Source organism: Haliotis rubra, unplaced genomic scaffold, assembly GCF_003918875.1.
Source record: "Haliotis rubra isolate DU_JTF1 unplaced genomic scaffold, ASM391887v1 Scf224, whole genome shotgun sequence".
NCBI classification, from domain to species: Eukaryota; Metazoa; Mollusca; class Gastropoda; order Lepetellida; family Haliotidae; genus Haliotis; species Haliotis rubra.
This window is the reverse complement of record NW_025766270.1, coordinates 1,018,708-1,042,440: the sequence shown is the minus strand read 5'-3', so window position 1 is coordinate 1,042,440 and position 23,733 is coordinate 1,018,708. Positions and strand designations below refer to the sequence as shown.

The 23,733-nt window shown below is 41.5% G+C and overlaps 1 protein-coding gene across 1 annotated transcript in view; it reads left to right on the top strand.

The window, feature by feature from the left end:
* LOC124277603 overlaps nucleotides 1–23,733 on the top strand; it is a 105,912-nt gene continuing 82,179 nt past the window's right edge. Inside the window, exons 1-10 of the mRNA XM_046713327.1 lie at nucleotides 1–69; nucleotides 749–852; nucleotides 1,806–1,950; nucleotides 2,673–2,872; nucleotides 3,744–3,877; nucleotides 4,836–4,930; nucleotides 5,509–5,578; nucleotides 6,059–6,261; nucleotides 14,464–14,514; nucleotides 14,693–14,767. Coding sequence (XP_046569283.1) covers nucleotides 761–852; nucleotides 1,806–1,950; nucleotides 2,673–2,872; nucleotides 3,744–3,877; nucleotides 4,836–4,930; nucleotides 5,509–5,578; nucleotides 6,059–6,261; nucleotides 14,464–14,514; nucleotides 14,693–14,767 — 1,065 coding nt within the window. The 5' untranslated portion in view covers nucleotides 1–69; nucleotides 749–760. The remainder of the gene's footprint in view (nucleotides 70–748; nucleotides 853–1,805; nucleotides 1,951–2,672; nucleotides 2,873–3,743; nucleotides 3,878–4,835; nucleotides 4,931–5,508; nucleotides 5,579–6,058; nucleotides 6,262–14,463; nucleotides 14,515–14,692; nucleotides 14,768–23,733) is intronic.

The following is a 23,733-nucleotide window of genomic DNA, read 5'->3' as shown; positions in this document are numbered from 1 at the left end:
CGTGACGCGTAGTTTGATTTCTATTGGTCAGCTCAAACACTGTGGGAAATTCAATGTCGAAGGCCGAAGGTAGGCAATCGGAAATGCCACAACATATGATTAGAACTGGTTTATTGAGACTATTAACCTTGTATTTAGTTAATCAGGACTTCATGGTAAATCTTACAATGATTTTGGTTTGATGCAAATGAACTTCATGTGCAATTATAACATTTGAATCGGCCTCCGAATATTGATATTCATGACGATCGACGGCTATTTCAAGAAGTGTGTTTTAGCGACAGAGTTGAATGAATTTTGGATGTTTTATGAATTATTCTACCGATTAGTTATTATTTGAAAGAGTTTAAAGATGTAACGTTCCACCGATCCCTGAATGCTGTACACATATGGATGCATAACAATTCGTCGTGTCGTTTGGACAGGGTGGCTATTTCAAAGGGAAGTAATCAGCTGGTAAGAAGTATCTGGTAGGTTCTTCAGAAGCCCACAAGAAACGAACCTATGTATAGGCTTCGTCCCAAAATATTGTATTAATCATATGGAAACAACAAATCCTATCTTACCACGATCACAGGAATATAAACGATATATGTTTTGATGTAGATCTCCTGCCATCGGTCAAGTTGCCGAGATACTCAGGAGCTGCTAGTGTCAGAGCTTATAATGCTGATTGATGACATTAGCATAGTGAAGTGTGTTTTGTAATGGATACTAAGTGTAAGGCAATCTTTACCATTCTTTTCAGGTTCAGGTCATAATGTCATCAACAAAAAGTAAAAGTGCTAGAGCAATGAAAACAGCTCAGAAGTCTGACAAGGAAAATTGCCAACCCATCAATGGAAGGAAAAGGTAGTTGTTGTGTTTTTGTACCACAGGCATTTGGCGTTCCTGAAGGTTTTATTACCTCTTCCTAAATTTGTGTTATAGTCTTCATTGTCATTGGTACTGTGTACATGTAGAGATCCACACATGCATTATTGCTAATACTTCATGGTTTGTGTGTGCACTGTGGCTGAAGGGGTCGTTGTTGGTATGGGTACTACAGATATGTACCCTAGTCAAAATCAGAAAACTGAAACATACCCCAGCATGTGATGCATTGGATTGTGTTATAGAATAATGCAAACACAATTTAACAATGCACAGTATCACTCGAGTAATCAGGCGAATGGGAACTATAGCATGCATTAGTTTCAGTTTTGAAATGAGGAATATGTACTCATCTGCAGTTTATGGTACTAGGTACGTTTATGTCTCTTAACTTTGTTTAGGGTACATTTCTGTATACAGAAACAAACTGGGGTACATATCTGTAGTACCCGTGCAGATAATGAGTCAGTCAGCTGCTCTATGATCCTCCATCAAGCATCAGTACTCTTAGTTCCTATGCAGTGTAGAGGTGATGTGTCTTTCCTTAGTTAGCTAATGAAATGATGCCATGTATAAATCACTTATGTCAAATTAGCCCTACTCTGTCATTGTCTGACATGGAAGCAATGAGTTAAGCATTAATACTTGCTGGTTCCACTCTCGTTGGAACCTGACTGACGTATCAGCATGATCAGTCCGATGTTTTCGCAGATAATGTGTACATATACATAATGAAGTATTGGCATGAAACATAAATTATACAAGTTCATGAATTTGTCCTTATTTTCTTCTTGTTTATAGAGAATGTATATCAACTATCATGACTGCCGCAGAACATTTCAACAACTTATTTATACTGAGTCACTAATGATTGTGGACATGTGTATTTAATATCTTTATTTTGAATAATGTTCAACAACACATACTTTCAGCAAACTTCCTGTACCAGCTGAAAATGTTGCTGAGAAGAAGACTAGGACTCGGGCTAAACCAGCTCCAAACTTTAATAAGTTGCATTCCCAGTGGACTAGCAAGCTGCAGATTGGGAAAGCGTGTCGGAAGAAACCATGTACTGTGGTAGGTCTTGACTGTAGTATTATGTTGCGGTTTGGTACATCTCTTTATATAAGATAGAAGATGCAGGATACTATACATTATTAAAATGACACTAGCTATCAAATGAACAGAAACCTACCAAAAACCTGTTTAGTACATTATATGAGTCAACTGAACAACACTTGCTTGGTAACTATATACCATCTGTGCATTCCAAGTTTTAGTTGCATTTACAATTCATTTTCATCTTTGTGTTCATGTCCTTACATGTAGAACCATGTCTTCCCAACCCAATAACCTGTGAAGACCCAGGTTAGAATTGGTTTCAGCAACCCATGCTTGTGGCAAGAGGCAACTAACGGGATCGGGAGGTCAGGCTTACTGACTTGGTTGACACATGTCATCGTATCCCAAATGTGTAGATCAATGCTCGTGCTGTTGATCACTGGATTATCTGGTCGAGACTAGATTATTTACAGACCACCGCCATATAGCTGGAATATTGCTGAGTGTGACGTTAAACAACAACCAAACCTAACCAAACCCTATACTGTTGTGGTATGAAGTTTATATTCACATACCTTTGCTGAAAGTGTATTGTGATGCCCATTATTGATGGCTGATGATCACCACCAATTTATCTCCCCCTACTTCTATTTCCAGTCCACAGCCAATCAGTCATCAGGCCATGTAATGACGTATTGTAAACTTATTTTGCTCACTGTCGTGTGTTGTTTATGCAGTCTCAAGAATTCAACTTGACAAGACCAGGATCAAAGGCCCAGGTTAAAGCTGAGGAGGTGACCCCAGTGAAAGGCCTTGATGTTCAAGCAGGGGGCCGACAGTGTTTCACACCAGATGCCAAGTCAATGAAGGACTTGGAACTAAACAGAGAGCTGTCTCCTTCTCAGCAGTCTGGCCGGGCGACCATTGCTACATCCAGGTATGTACCACAGACATTTTGTTGGGACAGTTTGGTCACCTCATAGTTGCATAGGAGGAGACCCGTGAAGATCTGGGCTGGAATTGGTCTTCAGCAACCCATGCTTGTCGTAAGATGTGACTAATGGGATTGGGTGGTCAGACTCGCCGACTTGATTGACACACATCATCGTATCACAGTTGCTGAATAGATACTCATGACATTGATTACTGGATTGTCTGGTTCAGATTCGGTTATTTTCAGACCGCTGCTATAGAGCTGGAATATTGCTGAGTGCGGCTGGAATATTGCTGAGTGCGGCTTTAAACAACAAACAAAGCATAGGAGGAAAACAACTTTGATATCCCTGGTTCTCTAAAACCCATTAAACCTGACCAACTAACATCTGACTTGAATGACCAACTAAACCTGAAAGATTATCATTTGTTTTAGATGATGAATGTTTGAAGTCCATCATTAGTGTTATTTTAAATTTCATTTCCCACTGAAGACAGTTTATCTGAAATTTCTTGCAGGTTGGCGATTAATTTCTCTGTGATGTGTAGGAACTATTTCTGATATTCAACCAGTTGACAGTTCATTTTGGATTAGTGGTTTATTTAATATGGAGAGAGTGACAAGTCAACTGGATTGCTTACATGGGGCAAGGGTACAGTTAGGTGCGAGTTTTGTCTGTTCTTGGCGACCACAGCACAGGAATTCAACAACATTTCTGGGGACACATTTGTGAAGAAATTAGCAATTGGTATGAGTCAGGATAAGTATAGAAACAAATCATAAGAGCAAACAACCGGTTTCTGTTTATGCACTAGTCCTATGATGTAGTGGCTATCTCAAATGATGTATGGTCACCTCTTCATATCATTATTAGATTGACATCTGATCTGGAGAAAGGAATTCTACAAGAATCACAGAGTGACCACCCCATAGACAGACACCGACCTCCAGCCAAAAGGAGTAAGCCCAATGCCACCATGTCTCTTGCTGACCAACAGAAGCAAGCAGGTGAAACAAATTGTTAATCCCTTCCTTCATTGTTTTGGTCTGGCTGTACAACTTAGTTACACTCATACAAACTGTATCCTTCTGAAATAGGGGATGTCTTGTGACATGGTGAGATGCTTTGTTGGTATGAAGTAATGACATTCAAATATGGTTTACCTATAATAATCTTGAATGGGTTAGAATTGATCTTCAATAACCCATATTTGTCATGAGAGGCGACTAATGGGCTGGGGTGGTGAGGCTCACTGACTTGGTTGACACATGTCATCGTATCCCAATTGCATAGATCAATGCTCATGTTGTTGATTACTGGATTGTCTTGTCTAGACTTGACTATTAAGAGACCGCCACCAGATAGCTGGAATATTGCTGAGTGCAGCATAAAACTAAACTCACTCACTGACTCACTAATCATGCTAATAATCTCGAATGTTGTTGAGAAGTTAATGTCTCAACAGACCTTTGTTGGATCAGCACTGAGTCTTGGCTTGAAGCTACTACTAATTCCTTTAGATCTACATGTAATTACTTTCATATGATATTATATATATCAACGTGCATTACACTGTACAGGGTGTACTACCGTGTAGTATGTTCAGTAGACAGTGGTAAACATGGCAGATAGTACCCAATAAGGGATTTAGGAGAAATATTTCAATTCCGGATAGACAATTTTGTTAATCCACATCAAATTTGACTTTGTGCATAAATCCCTACCAGGTTATGTAGATTTGCTACTTGTAGTTTCTTTATGCCCCATAACTTGATAGTACATACAATAGGTAACTGTTACCACACAATAAAACACTATGGGGAAGAATAAACCACTATGCTGACCCCCTGTGGCTTATTCTCTCTGCAGTGTTTTGTTATTATATATGCAACACATCCTCATCCTATTTTCTTACATATGTGCATGGAGTGAATGGATACAACAATGATCTATGTGTTCTTTCAGATTTGCCATTCAAGACTGACAAGTCAGCGCTCAGTAGCATCTTAACCAATTCTGGAATAGAAAATCGTCCATCTGTGGTCACTCCAAATAAACAGGTATGTAGCTTTCATCCTAAAGGCATATCAGTGATAGGTTAGACTGCCACTCGTCCACCTTGCTATTTGCTTTAAGAACTCCCTGTCATGAATTTTATGGTTGAAAGGCTGATACCGTTAGTGTATTTTAGCTTAAGAAAAATGACAGAATCCAAACTTAAGATACCAGCACTTAGAACTTTGTTTCTAAGCAAGCTTAGGACTTTCTGAATGAACAGTCAACTTGTAGAAAGCACAATGTGTTTTAGACATAGGAAGAACAAGAGACAGACTGATATTCTTGTGGGGGTGCAGGAATTTTAAAGCCATTTATTTTGTTCCAGAAAACAATTGAAATTTTGTGTTTGCTTCTGTTTACAAACAGTTTTAACAATGTTCTCTGGGCATTCTTATTAGGCTCTCAGAAAGAATAATTGTTTGGAAGGAACGACTTAAAAGGCAGCTTGTAGTTGTTTTCATTGTATAACAGACTAGTTTGGACATGGTGCCTTGAATACACTCTGTCTGTTGTACTTCCACCAGCTTGATCCACCTGTATTACTCTTACTGGTAGTCATGTCGTGTTTTTCACTTTCCAGTGTCAGAGAGTATCAATCTACTATCAGGCTCAGAACAGGGTCTCACTGTTTGACAACTGTGTCAAGAAACGTAAGTGAAATACTCTCTTCCCATTAATGTATTTATGATGATCAGCTTGCTCTGTCTCACATTCACTTTGGGGGCGGTTGGGTAGCCAAGTGGTTAAAGGCCCGGGTTCGATTCCCCACATGGGTACAATGTGTGAAGCCTGTTTCTTCTGGTGTCTCAGGACTGCCATGATATTGCTGAACATTGCTCGCTTGCTCCCTCCCTCCTCCCTCCCTCCCTCCCTCACTCCTCACTCCTCACCTCACTCACTCACTCACTCACTCACTCACTCACTCACTCACTCACTCGTGGAAAGCATCTGTTTACAATATCCCTTTGTCGTTATATATAGAAAATAGCATCGCAAAGTTAGCTGAAAAACAGAAAACATCTGTATAAAACTAATCAGTAATTTAGAAACATCGTCAGGTGGTACAGTTTCCATCTGTGACCATGTGTTGGCATCAGTTGTACTACAAGGAAATGGCTTGAATGTTTCAGGACTGATGACTGTTCCTAGTACTGTGGAGAAGGTGACGGAGGCTGACAGAATCTGTATAACGGAATCCCCCTATGTGAAGGGAGCTAGAGTTAAGCCTGTACGAAACTCGGTATATCCTGAGTATGTCCGGAGAACCTTCCTCACTCCCTCCACCCCCAAGGGAGACACTGACGGTCCCATCTCAGCAGTCTCAGCCAGCACGGTCAGTAGACAGGTGCCCCTTGGGAACGTGGGTCACAATATGTCAGAAGTGCTGTTTCGTTTCAGAGGCGTACAAATATACTTTGTTATCAGGAACGGTGAAAGGATGCTGACTACAGTCAAATAACTTCATCCATTCACTAATGATTGTAACAGTTATTGCATTATGATTGTTTCATTTGTAGGGATACCAGGTAGGACTGGGCCAGTTTGTGACATGCTGTGTCATCGAAGCCACTATTTCTATGGTCAATAGTAGTTTATTTTCAGTCAGTTGTATGGTTTGAAAATTACTCACATCAACATTAAACACTATTCACCTTGTGGCATGTTCAAGTGATTTCATCTGGTCAATCTATATACAGGTTGTTTCTGGAGGTGTTGGGGTTGGTTAGTAGTAAAAGCATTGGCTTGTCACACACAAGATCTGGGTTCAGTTTCCAATATAGGTATAATGTACAAACATATTGTCGGTGTTTCTTGTTGTGAAGTGACTGAAATATTACTGGAAGTGTTGTAAGTCGTGCTCATTCACTGCAGTTCATAATTTGAGTTTGAAGCTGTAAGCTTAGAATAGCTGAGTGAATTTTTCCTGGGTGTGATTAACACAATTGAACATCTTCCCATGTAAAGTGAAATTACACATTGAGGACTGCTGTGGAAAGAATCTGTGAGTGAGTGAGTTTAGTTTTTTGCTGCACTCAGCAATATTCCAGCTACTAGTATATGGCAGTGGTCTGTAAATAATCGAGTCTGGGCCAGACAATCCAGTGATCAACAGCATGAGCATCGATCTACACAATTGGGATACGATGACATGTGTCAACCAAGCCAGCGAGTCTGGCCACCCGATCCCGTTAGTCACCTCTCATGACAAGCATGGGTTGGTAAAAACCAATTCTAACCTGGATCTTCACAGGTTGGAAAGATTAACTGCTGTCATGAGTCACATTTCTTTGTTGAGAGTTGTGGAACCTACTGCTTCCACAATTCATAGTGTAACTATATCATCTGAATTCCTGACTCCTTAACTGATGAAAGTCAAAGTAGAAATGCTGAAATACCCAATTTTAAAACTTATCCTATCTCACGACTTGCACCTCTCTCTCTTGCTTCGACTTTTAGTGGAACGACTGTAAACTTTTTTCCATAGGCCTCCTTGTCCATTCGCCCGTGCACTCCATGCTGCTCTCCTTAATTAGCTTCCTAGTTCCTAATAAAGCTTGCAGCATGCTCAACTAATTGCACACGTGACTACCTTGAATGATCATTCTCTTTCTTGTCGCACGTCTGTGTGGACGTGCTGTATATTAGGGACATTATTTCACCCTAACATCATGGGGAAAACAGATAATCAGTCATGGAAAATGAAAGTTTGTGCTCAATGCAAGACGAATTATTCGTCCCTCGACCCTCACTCGTCTTGCAGTGACTGTATTGGGCAAACTGGAACAAACGATGTGGCAAGTGTAATTCACTAAAAGATGAGGATTTTAAGGCCTACCTTCGTGTTTGCTCCCGGAGAATCGCCGATAGGGACAGGGAATCAACAGAATCTGATCCCACTCCCGCCAAGCGTATCAAGTTACAGCGACAGAAAATCGTACCTTCACGCAAGAGAGCGACGTCTGTGGTTCAAGAGGATTTTATTGACGCTTCATCAGATTCTTACTTATCTGAGGACGTTCGGCACCTATTACGTACGCATCAATCACCTCCTTCCATAGTGTCAGATCACTTGCGGGTGGTTGTGATCGATAATTCATCGTTGCCTGTCCCATCTACACTACCAGGGGACCTTAGATCGACACTGTCATCATCCAGATCATCGGTACATATCCCCTCGACTGTCTCAGTTTGTTTGGAGCCTGGCCTACTGCGTTCAACCAGCCAACTGTCCCCCCCACAGTTCATTGAACCGGACGGAGCTGGCTACAACAGCGTCGCCGGGGGACGTTCATCATGAATCAACACTTCAGGTTTTGTCACCTAATCGCCGATCCAGATCACCACATCATTCTAGATCACCACAACGATCTAGATCACCTTCACGATCCAGATCACCATCACAAACCCGATCTAGATCACCGTGCCGATCAAGATCACTGGATCGATCCAGATCACAGTCACGATCCAGAGCACAACTACGATCCACATCACCTGATCAATCCAGATCACCTAACCGATCCAGATCACCAAACGGGTCCAGATCAGAACTTCGAATCAGATCACCGGACCGATCCAGATCACCTAGCTGATCCAGATCACAACTTCGAAGTAGATCATCGGACCGATCCAGATCACCTAATCGATCCATATCACCGAATGGATCCAGATCACAACTTAGAATCAGATCACCAGACCGATCCAGATCACCGAATGGATCCAGCTCACAACCAATCAGATCAGAAGACTGATCTAGGCCAGATCACCGAACCGATCCAGATCACAACATCAAAGTAGATCACCTAACTGATCCAGATCACAAAATCAAGCCAGATCGCAACTTCAAACCAGATCAACTGTTCGATCCAGATCACCTTATAGATCCAGATCACGATCACAATTTCCAGTTAGTGCATCGAATCTTAGTACAGATCGACATATCATGGCCGAGCCTATTCAGATGGTCGAACCTGAGCTCCAATCAGAACCAGATCACCAACTAGAACTACAGCGACCTGGACTAGTTCTTCATATCATACCGGATCACCTAGCCATACTGGGGAATCCAGATCACCGGCTTACCAACCTACTTTGGTACTTACCACGTCGAGATCTCGATGCGGTTCCTCTGACCGACGTTCGGGTGATCATTGCTCTGATACCACTAAGAGGCCTACAGTCTCTTACGATGTTCCGTCTACACGCTCTTAGAATCCTTCGACTTACTCTAGGATCATCGCTGAGTCATGGGAACCTGATAACAATCCCACTCCTACAGCGACTCCGGATCTAAATATGATGATCAGGCCCATAACCTCAGCCTGGAACCAAATACAGCCTTCTACTCCATCACATCCGGCTTCGGTAGTTCCTGGCTCTTCATCTGGTCCACCTCCTGAGATTGATCCAGTCCAAATAGCCATGCCTAAATCTCCCCGCTCACTCTGAGTTATCTACTCCTAGGGGTAGCTTTGCAGCAGTTGAGACACCTCAGGTACTCCTTTGGATTGTTGAGAAGCTCCAACTTCCCTTGAGTACTTCAGCAGATGACCTGGATCACTCTTATACTCTTAGGAACCGGGATTTTGGTCTACCATCACCCTACCACCTCGACCTTGTATTCTGAAATTATCCAGTACACTAAATGATGGTTTCAAGAGCCTGAAACGAATTAAGGACGGATTCTCTGCTCCCAGATATAATCCTTCTACCTCTCATGTCCACGGCCTAACAAAAATCTCTACCGCTCCAACAGTTGATGAGGATATTGGAACCCTGTGTGGCAATTGAGCTGCTTTGCCCTACCTTATTGAGGACCGAGAGTTGGCTCACATGGATTCAGCCGTGAGAAAGACGTCGCCATCTATTAGTTGCGTGATTGCAGCAGTCGACGTTGTTAACACTGCTCTGGAGCATACTTACTCTGATCAAGACGCTTACATCCGAGGATGCATGACTATAGCTCTGGACCAGTTCCAAATTATCCTGGATCAGTTGTCTCATTTTTTGGGCTACACTCTTGCTGTGCCGACGTGGACCCCTTAACATCTCTTCATGGGAGTAGCGATTTAAAACAGAACTGTTTCGCCAGCCTTGGTTTATTGACTCCCTCTTCAATGGTAGCATCCAAGAAGTATCTAATAAAGTTGATAAAGAAACCCACTTTCAAGTCTCGATTGAACTGTTAAAGATACAGAAGTCACAGCTCCAGGACTCATTAAAGCAGCGTCGAACTGCACAGTTCACCCCTACCAATCCGGATTTACGCAATCTTTTTTGTGGCGCATCCACTCAAGGCCGTGGCAGAGGAAACAGATCTGGCCGTGGTGGTTCCTCCCGTCAACCCCCCCAGAACCAACTCTGGCCCAGGGACCAGCGCTGGGAAGCAGTGACGGCTTGAGACAATCGCACAACTGGGACCTTCCGCTCCAGTTGTTCCGATTTACAACACTCTGGTAGGCGGGAGATTACAGATCTTCGCCCCGAATTGGACCATCCTCAGAGATCCGTACGTCACCAACCTGCTACTTCACGGCTATCAACTACCCGTTATTGGCAGTCCACCTCTGATGTCGCATCCGGCTCATCGCTCATATCCTGTGGACCAGTTTCAGACTCTGCAATCCACAATAGGTACACTATTAGACAAACTCGCGATAGAGCTCCTAGGTCCATTGCCCGTCACTCCAGGATTCTACTCCCCCATCTTCTTGGTTCCAAAGAAAAATTCCAACAAACTTCGGCTCATCTTCAATATGAATTTGTTCAATGCCCGATTCCTGCTTCCACCGCCTCACTTCAGGATGGTGTCGATCAACCTTTTACGCACCATCCTGAAGAAGGGAGACTTCCTCATCAGCCTAGATCTTCAGGATGCTTATCTTCATGTTCCGATACATCCAGAACACCGGAAGTACCTTTGCTTCGTGTTCAACGGGAATCACTACCAATGGAAAGTCATACCATTTGGAATTTCCACGGCCCCGTGTCTTTTTACCCGAATTACCAAGCCCATAACGAGCTTCCTCCACTTTCAAGGGATCACCTTCGAAAGCTACATAGACGATTGCATCCAGGCTCAACAGAATCCGATCGTATTGCTTCGCCAGCTACAGTTCACCACCACGCTGCTCAGACAGTTAGGGTGGCTGTTGAACATTGCGAAATTGGAACTAATACCTACTCAGAAACTCCAATTCATCAGAGCACTGTTCAACACTCGTCAGGGGATGATGTTCATCCCTCACGACAGGTGGATAAAGATTCAGCGATACATTCCTCCAGCACTGTCTCAGGCAAGAACCTTAAGACAGTGGCAGGAGCTACTGGGCCTTAATACGTCAGCTCAAACCTTAACGTACAGAGGCCAGCTCCAACATTGGCCGATACAGCGATTTCTACGCCCGTACCTTCAGGCCCAAGGAACTAATTTGCCTTCCAGAACCGCTTCGTCCAATCCTTCAATGGTTGCTCAACGAACGGAATGTTTGCGCCGGAGTCTCTATGATGCCCTTTCCACCGACTCATCACCTGTTCGTCAATGCATCCCTCATGGGTTGGGGAGCTCACTTCCTCGACCACCAAGTGGCCGGGCTGTGGTCATTCGACGAACGGGTACTTCATATAAACGAGCTGGAATTCAAGGTGGTAATTCAAGCCATCTCACATTGGGCAACAGAGCTTCAATCAACCATTCTGTTGATCCAATCAGACAATTCGACAGTGGTTTGGTATATAAATCATCTAGGCTCGACAGGCTTGGCGAATCTGCTACAATGGGCGATCAGGTTCTTCCATCTCATCGACTCACTCAACATCGTAGCCAGAGCCAGACACATTCCCGGGGTAAAAAATGTGATCGCCGATGCCTTGTCCCGATCCAACCGCCCGTCCCGACAGAGTGGAAGTTACTGCCCCAGATCTTTCAGTCGATGATCTACCCGTTATCACGGTCTCAAATAGATCTGTTCGCCAAAGGTTTGTCAACCTAAGAAGCCTGGCAGAGCCAAACCCAGTACCGCTTCCAAACTGGGACGACCTACTTCTTCACCCTCACTCGGAACTGTGCCACTGGTCACCTCAGACCCTCAATCTACATGTTTGGCGCATCTTCAGAGGTCTCTCATAGCTAAGCCACAGCTATCATTTCAGCGCATCGTACTTTTCGACCTGTTCCTTGTACGACAACAAGTGGAAGAAATTTGAAGATTATTGCAAGGTTAGAGGAATTGCGTCTCCCACTTCCACCTCGGCTCAGGTCATTGCTGAGTTTCTCCAGCATCTCCGCACTACTAAGAAAATCCAGGGTACTACGTTAGCTACCTACTTAGCTGCCATCAACTCAGTTTTGGCTACCACCACGGGCAGGAAGATTTCCACTGTTCCCGAGTTGCAGAGTCTACTACGCTCCTATAGACTCTCTGACCAGTCCATCGTCACGATATGGCTGAAATATTGCCGATGTGACGTTAAATATTAACTCACTCACTCACTCTGACCAGTCCAGGAAGTTCAGACCTCCGGCCTGGGATCTGTCCGTCGTCCTTCGTCATATGATTTCTACAGATAATGAACCTTTAGAAGACAAGGACTTCGAACAAGTGACATTCAAGACATTCTTCCCGGTAGCTTTGGCTACGGCTGCTCTTATATCTGAACTGCATGCGTTTGATGTCAATCGGGTGCGGTTCGAGCGGAAGAAGCATGGCAAGGTTTTCCTGGGTCTCCGCTGGGACTTCATTGCGAAAAACCAACTGCCAGGGCAACCGGACCGGATGTTTACCATTCCCCCGTTGTTCACCATTCTTGGGCCTGATGATAATGAAGATTTGACACTCTGCCCTGTTAGGGCTCTACACTTTTACCTTGCTGCCTCCAAGGATCGTCGACGGCTACGGAAGCGCCTCTTCATACCCTTGTCAACCGCTTCAAGAACTGAGGTTTCCCGGACCACATTGGCCTTCTGGATGCGTGCCACGATCCTGCGAGCCTACACCTTTGCAGGGTTGCCTCCTCCAGCCGCTTCCAATCCTCATGAGACTTGTGCACTAGCCTCGACGATGGCCCTCCATAGCAACTGCTCCTTGACCGCTATCATGGAAGGTTGCTTCTGGCGTTCTGATACAGACTTCTCTTCACATTACCTGCGAGACCTGTCTGTCACGGATGTCCAGGGACTACACCAGTTCGGACATCTTGTACTGGCTCAGCAGCTTACATCGGCCCAACAACGCAGATGAGGGACGGTTCCGCATTCGCGTTACTGCTTCCTTGTATATACTGAATAAAAGCTGAACTGGATCTCAACCTTTTGTTCTCATTATATGGGTTTAAGAACTACTTCACTTGGCCTCCATACCAAGGCATCGGAATACGGCCACCTAGTGTGGCCCTACAGACCTGAGGCACAATCAGTATGACGATGCAGAGGTGTTCGACATTCACGCTTACTAACCTCTTCTCCATGGAGCAGTGACGTCAGTGAAGTGTGACACTCCAGAATTCCTGTGGATTTCGTTGCGTTCTGCCTCCAAAGTTGCCGGGCACATCCTTTGACTAAGCTTAGGCATAGGAGTGAGGGTCAATTTGATGCTGCCCGGAACTGAACGTTAAACCTTGGAGATGCCGAGTTGTGTTTCTCTTTCACCCGCCTCGGTCGGTGTCTGGGGGGCCTTCTTGAAGCAGGGGCTGGCCCGATTCTAGTCGCAAGACTTTAATTACGGGGGTACCTTGTAAATCGTGGCGAGGCGAGGCCTGCTTGCCGAGTTGCGTCCCTTGTCTTGTACAAGGTTGCGGCCGAACACCACATCGCTCGGGAGCACCCATCTGGGAGTTGTTGTGCTTAGTAAGCCAAGGGGTTCTGGAGAACCCACTACAAGCATAGGAGTTGCGTTGCGTAACAGGCCTCCCTTGGACATCGCTATCTACGGTTGTCATCAGTCCACACAGCTCCAAGACCAGCTGTTCGCAATGTCCAGACAGAAGGGTAATCTGCGGCCCGATAAGTGCAAGTCGTGAGATGAAGTTTAAAAATTTGGAAATTTTAATATAAATTGTATACTTATATACTTATCCTATGTCATGCAATGGATGCCCGCCCGGCCTCCCCACTACTCCAAGATGAGAATGATCATTCACGGTAGTCACGTGTGCAATTAGTGGAGCATGCTGCAAGCTTTATTAGGAACTAGGAAGCTAATTAAGGAGAGCAGCATGGAGTGCATGGGCGAATGGACAAGGAGGCCTATGGAAAAAAGTCGTTCCACTAAAAGTCGAAGCAAGAGAGAGAGGTGCAAGTCGTGAGATATGATAAGTATATAAATATACAATTTATATTAAAATTTCCAATTCTATTGTCAAGCCAACATAACTAGAATGTCATACTGAAACCCAGTAACATTTTGAATGAAATATGAATTTTGTCAAAATTGTCATAGTATTGGAAACAAAGTCCCTTTGGTCTTCATGCTTATTTGAAATACTGGAAACCTGTTCTGTTGATTGACTGGATTTTCAAACTATAATTTCATATGTGCAGGCTAGACGGGTGCCCAATCCCAATTATAAAGGACTGGGAGGATCTGTTAATGTAAGTATTTTAGACTTTCTGTGATACACTATTCATTTCAAAATCTATTCTCTTGGAATTGTTTTAGAGTTGCTTCTGTTTGGTTTATTTATCATGACAAGGGCAAAATGGTGTCATGAATTCAAAACAGGAAATGTTGATATTCATTATTACCAGTCGTGTATCTATTGTGTTCCAGAAAATTAGAAAAACCCTCAGATGGGGGGACATACTGGCAAGTCCAAACTGCACCCTCAAACCAGATAATCAGAAGGTAGGTACCTTGACCTGAAAGTATGAGTTTATACATGTGTGAGTGGCGTATTGACTTTCATACCAGGAGGTGTACATCAGTGATTTATGCATCCTCTATATCTCCACTGATAGCATTTTGTAAACCTAAACTTACCCCTAGATCCATTCCTGTGTTTCTTGCAATGTCAAATTACCTGCCCTTGATTTCCATTTGCCAATTGATTGGCTATGCTACTAGGTCAGATGTACCAATCAGGGCCCGGTTGTTCAAAACTCGGTTATCTTAAGTGACCGTAAGGAGGGTTATCTTGTTGTTCAAAACTCTGTTAACTTTAAACAGGTTGTTAACGTGACGTAAAGTTAACACACCTAAGGACCGCCACTAACTTTTTAACAGTGTGGTTAACTCGCAAATGGCGTTCATGGCTGACACTGCTTTCATGAGGCCAGTTCAGCAAAGAAAGGACGAAGAGTTACATACGAAACTGTAACTATGCACTTCAACTAAAATACATGTTGTACAAGAACAAGATGCCTACGTTTCATCATTTGTTTCCACCCCCAATATCTTTCGTTTCAGTTTATCTAGACACTTGGTATTGGTGACAAAGACCAGTTGTAATTAGATTCTAAAATGTATGAGGAATTCAGTAGGGCTGGGACGAGTAGGAAAAAAATGGAATCGAGTACCCGCATGTGCTTACCCGAATCGGAATCGAGTACCCGGAAATGTAATAAATACATTCGGGTCAACTTTCTGAATATTCAATCACGATTTAACAGAGACTATTATAGAAAACTTGAAATGTGGTAATAAGACATTAAAACTGACCTCAAGCTACTGTAAATCATGAAATTAATGCGAAAAATGCGTCTGTACACTTCTCGCATTATTATAATGACGCATTTCAGTCTGACCATGTCTACTTTTGAGAACTTAATAAAGGACAGAAAACGTAAATCTGTTGACACTACATATTACACCAATACGGGTCACTTCCTCATTACAGGTATCTCAAACCACATGTAATTATCACTGGTTACAATCACTGGTCATTGTTTAAAGTCACTCAAGCACGTCAGCCAGATTGGACATTCTCCAGCCACTTGTTTGTTGTACCTTGGTAGATGACTTGTGTCTTTGAAGTTGGATTACGTTTATGCATGTTGTCATAAGACAAGTAGTAGCAAGCAATCACGCGATCAAACATGGCAGCGTAATCAAAACATCGTCAGCTCATTTCCATTCATTGCTTAACAAGCTCAATTCAGGTTTTTTGGTAAATAACAAGTGTGAAAAGAAAAAGAACAACACCAAAGATTCAGAGTGTCACATTATATCATTAACACAGATTCTAGGGGCTCGCATTAATTTCGTGACGCATTTTAGACTAGACCCTCGCACTCACATTAAATTTGTGACACATTATTTGAATGATTCACAGTATTTAATTTACGTCTGTTTAACCAATATAGAGAGTAACACCATTACTTACACTCCTCGTTATAAAAACGAACGTTTCGTTCCTGCTGCTACTGTAACTTAACTACGCACTGCACATGCACAGATAAATTACAGTCATAAAAACTATGCTCCATTAATCGGACAATACCAATGATGTAATAACCCGTGAATTTCCGGGTTAGAATATTGATCTTCAGTAACCCATGCTTGTCGTAAGAGGCGACTAACGGGATCGGGTGGTCAGACTCGCTGACTTGGTTGACACGTCATCGTATATCAATTGCACACATTGATGCTCATGTTGTTGATCACTGGATTGTCTGGTCCAGACTCGATTATTTACAGACCGCCGCCATATAGCTGGAATATTGCTGAGTGCGGCGTAAAAGTAAACTCACTCACTCACTCAATGATGTACATGTGTGTTACGTCAAAAACGAAAAAGACAAGCTATTGTCTGCCCTTGTCATTACAGAGCTCTCTCCCTTTCCAGGTACTCGATTCCTAGAAATAGGACTCAATTCCAGCTGTACCCGACCCGGATTCGAGTACCCGAGTACCCGTCCCAGCCTTAGAATTAAGTGATGCATTTGTCGCCGCTGAATATGAAATATAAGTGATGTAATTGGCGTCTCAATACCGGCCTTCGCGAAACATGATTTTGTAAACACTATCCAATAGGAGCAAAGTGCACTTGAAGTTAGTTAGATGTGAGTGTATTTATGAAAACATCTGAACACGATTCCAGGTTTATCGGCAACGTTTCAGAATTAGTAGTGACTTTATGGAAAACTGATATCATTGATAATTAATATGCTATTTTAGAAAGTCAGTACTCCGAGTAATTATCCGATTTTGGTTTGATATGTCCGCCTGGCATCCCTTCCCATAGATGGATTTTAATTATATTTTTACTAATCATTTCAGCAATAGGCTTAATTTCTTTTTCATTCTTGGAATTTTTTAATTGAAGCAAATCATCTTTTTAAAAATGCTATATAAATTGATGATGACTTTATTAGCATAAACATTGCTCTCGCAACTGATGTGTAGAAAAATAAACAAAACATTATTATGTATCTATTTCTGTTGTGAGTGATATGCAGGCCTACTTCGTAGTCACTTTGATTAAATGTTATATTTGAATATCGAAACCTTTTTGTCACAGCGAACACAACACTATCTCTTGTCATTTTACACGATAATGTTTGGAATTTAAACTTATTTTATAACAATATCTGAATGCTAATGTTATACGCTGATGTATTTCATATAAGGAATACAATGGCACAATAGTATTTCTCTGCCGAATCATTGCAGCATTCTATAATACACTTATGAAATATAATACATGTTTTCCGTCTTTGAAGACATTGAAAAGAACTGTCTATGCATTTTCTATAGTCACTTGTGAATTGAACTAAATGGAAGTTCATCTGATCAATGAGTATCGAGGAAATTATGTTCATCTACTACAGCATTCTATAATACACTTATGAAATATGATACACGTTTTCCGACCTTGAAGTCATTAAAAAGAATTATGCATTTTCTGCAGTCACTTGTGAATTGAACTAAATGAAGGTTCATCTGATTAATGAGTATCGAGGAAATTATGTTCATCTATAAATTAGACGCAGCTTTATGTTTTTCAAGACATCTTTCTGGAATATGCGTCTGTGAAGGCGTTCAGATAATGATGATATTGCACAGTTTTATTCATGAGATTCCTGTCAACAGTAAGGTCGAATAATAGTTCGATTTAATTCAGCAGTGTTGGCCCTGAGGCCTATGGTACAATTACAGTTTGATCTACTTGCACGTGGTGCTAGTAACATATTAAGTTTCTATTGGCATTGAATGCATATTTCAGATAAAAGCTAATGGTATTATTGTCACAACATCTATATTGTTTGATGTTAAAAGATTTGGCAATGTGTGTTCATCCATTACAATTTTTGACAGACTTGGCAAATAATTAATAAATGGTATTGATAGCATCTTAATGACTTGGACATACAGTCATGACAATTTAAGGAGTGAAAAGTGAGCGATAGGTCTTGTGGGAATTCATAGATTCATTAAGACTGTAGCCTTCTTAGCGTAACTCATGTGTGTAATATTTGTAAATATTCTATCCACTGAAAACATGCTTCTACTATTAATATTACATGTATTTTCATGGATTCATCATATTTTATCTATAGCTGTGCTACAGTTTCTCATTAAAATGACTTTTCTGTTGTCGGAATTGAAGTAAGTCCCACACAGAGCTGGGATCATATGTCTTTGAAATATATATGCAAACGTCTGGAACCTTATGTTCCAATACAAGCGTTCGTAGCGCTATGACATTCGCATGCCTATGATAAACTATAGAGTTGGTCTCAACCATTGACTGGATTACATTCTCATCGTCAGCAGAGAAATTTCGAATTCTCTTTTCCTTGGGGTGCAGGCGACATTTCGCGATTCCATTTTGGGTAATCCGGAAGTAAACAGAAAACGGAATTATGGGATATATGGAAGCTAACCAGTGATGATAACCACACTGTTAAACGTCATGACTAACCATGTTTTGAACAACGCATATTTAACGTTCAGTTACCTAACGTCCGGTTAAGGATTTAACCGTCCGTTAGGAGTTAACCGGCGGTTAAGATAACCGAGTATTGAACAACTGGGCCCAGAATGTAAGGTACATATCAGCCTCAGTGTTGGGTTGGCAATATCAACACCGAGGCAGCCAGTGGTATTGGTTGTAATCAAGTTTGGGAGAAATTCAATATTGAAAACTGACGTCCCTACAAAGGAACGGTCTAAATATTTTGGGATGGAAAGGATGTCTGCATGTCCATTGGAACTGGCAATGATTTTGGTTTTTCTGTGTTATGCAAATTATCTCCCTTACCATCTTATTCTTCTGTCGATGTTTGATTGGTCTGTAATGTGTTTATGAAGATCAAGGACAGGTAATTTGATAACACAAGAACCACAGGGATGGATGCAATGTAAATGTAGATAGGTTTACCAAAATGCATGTCCTCGAGGTGTGGAGGAAGTGAATCATGACACCCCTACAATACAGGTATTAGTATGTTGCATTATGTCATGAAAGCCTGGAAGGTTAGCTTGGTGGTTGAAGCATTCACTGGTTATGCCAAAGGCCAAAATTTATTCCCCAAATGGGTACAGTGTGTGAGTGTATCTTAGTCTCCAGACTGGAAGTGATGTATCGCCATAGTCCATACTTACATGACATCCATCTGCACATCCACACTCAGTGGAATATTTATCAGTGTTAATTACCTTTGTTGAAGGTGCAGACTCTGTATCTGATAAAGTTCACTTCCCTTGTTGCTCGTTTGTTATTTTATGCTAATCTCAGCAGCGTTGCATGTTTATCATGACAGCCTGACACAAGACTTTGATTACATTATCAACTAAATACACAGTCATGGCACAATGACACTCCATTTTGTGACAAGCATGAGGTACAGGGGATGTACTGTCACCCAGCTATACTGCTGTACATGATATTGCTGTATTAGAGCTCTATATATGTGGAATATGAGTTGAGGTGAGAAACAAACATCAAGTGAAACAACAAGTAGAGTGTTTGGTGGAAGTCAGTGTAAATCTATAATTGACAGATGTCCAATAACAGCTGTCAGTTGCCTGAATGCTGCGATGAAAACCTCCACAACAAGGGAACATAACTCCTCATGACTTAACTGTCTACAGAAGGATTTTATGGTGTGTCTTATCAGTCTTGGGCTCTTGTGCAGAGTGAGTGAGTGAAGGAGTTTAGTTTTAGTTAGGTTTATTGCACAATATTCCAGCTATATGGTGGCAGTCTGTAAATAGTCGTGTCTGGACCAGAGAATCCAGTGATCAACAGCATGAGCATCGATCTGCGCATTGGGGAACCTATGACACGTGTCATCCAAGTCAGCGAGCCGATACCATTAGTCACCTCTTATGACAAGCATTGGTTACTGAAGATCAATATTCTAACTCGGACCTTCATGGGTCCCCTTGTGCCGAGAGCAACCTTAGTTTTAGTCGACTTTACAATCAGCTTAACAATCGCCATATCTATTCCACTTGTATCACCCATTCTTGGTCCAGTTGTAAGACTGCTGGGATGTAAGATCACGATCTTAGTGAAGATAGTTAAAATACTGGGATGTACAAATATTGTCTGACCATGTCCTACCTACAGGTGCCTGCAAGACTACACGGGTTGCCAACAATGGAACTAGTGACAATGTCCCAGATTTACCTCCCTGTTGATGGAATATTGTAAAACAGGCATAAAACCCAACACAATCACTCACTTACATCACAACCTGCAGTTTTAGAACAGATCTCAACTGAAGGAGACAGGATGATATTTATTCCTGCAGTGACATGATGTGGGCACTGGGATTGTGATAATGGAACAGGAGAAAAAAGCCTTCCCATGTTCTTTGAAGATATTGAAGATCCGGGTTAGAATTGATCTTAAGTAACCCATGCTTGTCGTAAGAGGCAGGCTTGCTGACTTGGTTGACACATGTCATCTTATCCCATTTGCCTAGATCGATGCTCATGCTGTTGATTACTGGATTGTCTGGTCGGGACTCGATTATTTACAGACCGCCACCATATAGCTGGAATATTGCTGAGTGCGGCGTAAAAGTAAACTCACTCACTCACTGAAGATATTGAAACTTGAATAAACAGATGCACAAACTTGACTATAGATTGAGTATAGAAATTGACCATAGAAATGTGTGAAGGTTGTCAAAAGGCCATTGCTTAACACACCTTCCTCAAGGGGAATAACTCATAAATTCCTGAGTGTGACCTACCCACCTGTGTAGATCTGCTGTTTGATAAATGATAAGTACCTGTGTTATAATGTGTGGAAGATGAATGTTCAATATCTTGCCTCCATGACTGGTTAATGTGATCTTGAACCTGTCTGGCAAGGAAATATATTTCAGATCAGGAGAATAATTTCCCCCAATCCCACAAACATAAAAGGCTGCACCTGGATTTTTGAGTGGAAGAATAAGCCTCTTGCACCGTGTTACAAGCTGCAAGTCATTAAAAGTAACACGACAGCATGAGTTTACCTCAGCTCAATCCAAAAACATTTTCTATCAGTTTTTAAGTTTATTATGTGCTTTATTGTGATGGCAGATTGAAACAGATCTAGATCATGATATAAGATTAAAATAATTCCATGAAGAGGGTTTTTCAGTCAACAATATGAGATTTAATAATTAAGTTTAAAAACTATGTAAATTACTTTTCTGTTAATTAATAAATTTTACAGACATTTCATGTCTCATCTGTTATTTTCTTGTTAAGAGTACTGGGTATTTATTGTATTTATTTAAAGATCATATAGTAAAATCACTCATCCAATTGATTTTAGATGAACTGATTTATATTTGGTTGTGGATAACGTTCGTGATAGTAGGAGACAAAATCCTTGACACGAATGGGAAGCAAAGTAAAGATAGGTGATGATCATTGCTTTTACATGGCAAATACACTATGCAAGGTACAGTGAGACCTCTCGTACCCGGACCCCAGATATGCGGAAACCTCCTTTTCCAGTCAGTTTTCTTAAAAAGAAATTTTTTTTACATTATAAAAGCGACTGTCTATAACAGATATGCTGTTTCCATTTCTGGACAGTAAATTTTACAAACCAATCGGCTAAATCAACACAAAATTGACTCACTTATACACACGAAGCTTTGATCTTCCGCTGACCGTGTGAGGTGAACCGCGAGTGTCCCACATGTCATGACTCGAGACAAGGTCTGCTAATCCGGATTAATGACTGGTCAGCAGGGTATTGGTGGTGATTAGTAGGCCTTGAGGTGTATGAAATCCGGATATCCAGTTATCTGAGCGATTTACGGAAAAATGAATGTATCCTGGTCTCACTGTACATATGATTACAAAGGGATACTGTATGATATTATCCTACTTCAGTTTATTGAAATGTTGTTTCCCACTTCATATGGAACTTCAACACTATAGTTATCTGGTTCACATTTGTCATCAACTATATACCCGACTTGAAATCTTTCATGGTTGTTTTTGTTGTTGATGTGTTGACTCAAGTCACAGTTTAACAAAATAAAAATAAAATGTTCGAAATTAAAGTTTATTTATCTTGCATGCCAGTTTGTCAAGTTGTTTGAAGCTGAATCTGCAACAATCTTGACACTAAACATGCATACATGATGACTAGAGCTGAAGCCTAAGATCATGATCTTAAAAATATACAATTATTGCTGCACTACAAATATTCAGATGCTATGATGCAATCATATATGGTCAAGGACCCAACAACTACATGGTAAGATGACTATCATGCCAAGATCACATACAATGACTCAAATTATCTCATTATAATCAGCATAGGGATTTTATTATGACAATGTTTTGACCTATTAGGTAAATTTTACCAATAAACATGCCACCATGACTTGCTCGTCAGCTCCAAAGAAAGGTTTATGGCCCAGGTTACCGTCCCGTTTTTAGTCGACTTACATGGTTGTAGCAAAATAGTGTTCAGATCAGCTCCAGCCATTCAAACACTACTTCGTTCAATAAGGAAGATAACAGTAATTGCTACTTTTCATGGGATATGTTATGTTTGTATGTTTTGCCAGTAACATATTCAAGCCCAAATAAAATCTCAGATAACTTTGTATGTCAACATAGTTTGTAACATGTTGAATGAAATAATATAACGTGTGTTTGTGTTGTCTTGCTAAACAACACCCAGCAGGAGGGTGAAATGCTTCTGTGCAAACTCTTTAGAAAGTCTATCTTTAAAAATACCTGGCATAGTTTAGTCTGTGTGTCAACCAGTTTACTTTTTGCCCTCCGTTACTCTAGGAGCTCGGTAAAACCATTTTTGTGTAATCTTCACCCACTTTCTGCATTTTTTCCTCGTTTTTCTTTCCAGAAAGTGATTTTTGCTGTTTACAATAAGAGTTTCTGTGATAATGTGAAACAGATGCCAGTTTATGCTCCTTGTTTTTCTTTAACCATTCTTTTTATAGACCTTTTTTATCACCCTGTATGAGAACTTGCATCTCTGAGGTGAGTCGGGGGACCTACGTATGTGCACCCCATGTGAACTGACGGCTCCGAATGATTTTTCTTAGATTCAGCTGACCTTGCTTAATGACGGAACATAATGTCCTCACTTCTTGTATGTTCAAGTGCTTACACCACATTATATTAATGTTGAAGAGATCAGAAGGCTTTTTGACTTCATGGAGATTTTGAAACCCAACAAGTACTCGGTATTTTCATGCTACACAAATTGCTTGATGTTTATATTTTAAGGCTTGACCCTAGCAACCTGAAATACCATTATTGCCCGTTATAAGATGAATGGTATTTACTGGACATGGACCCACGTGGTGCAAGTTGATAAAGTCTCATATCTTACAGCATTGGGAAGCAAAGTGGATGGGTCCGTGTCATAATCATAATGT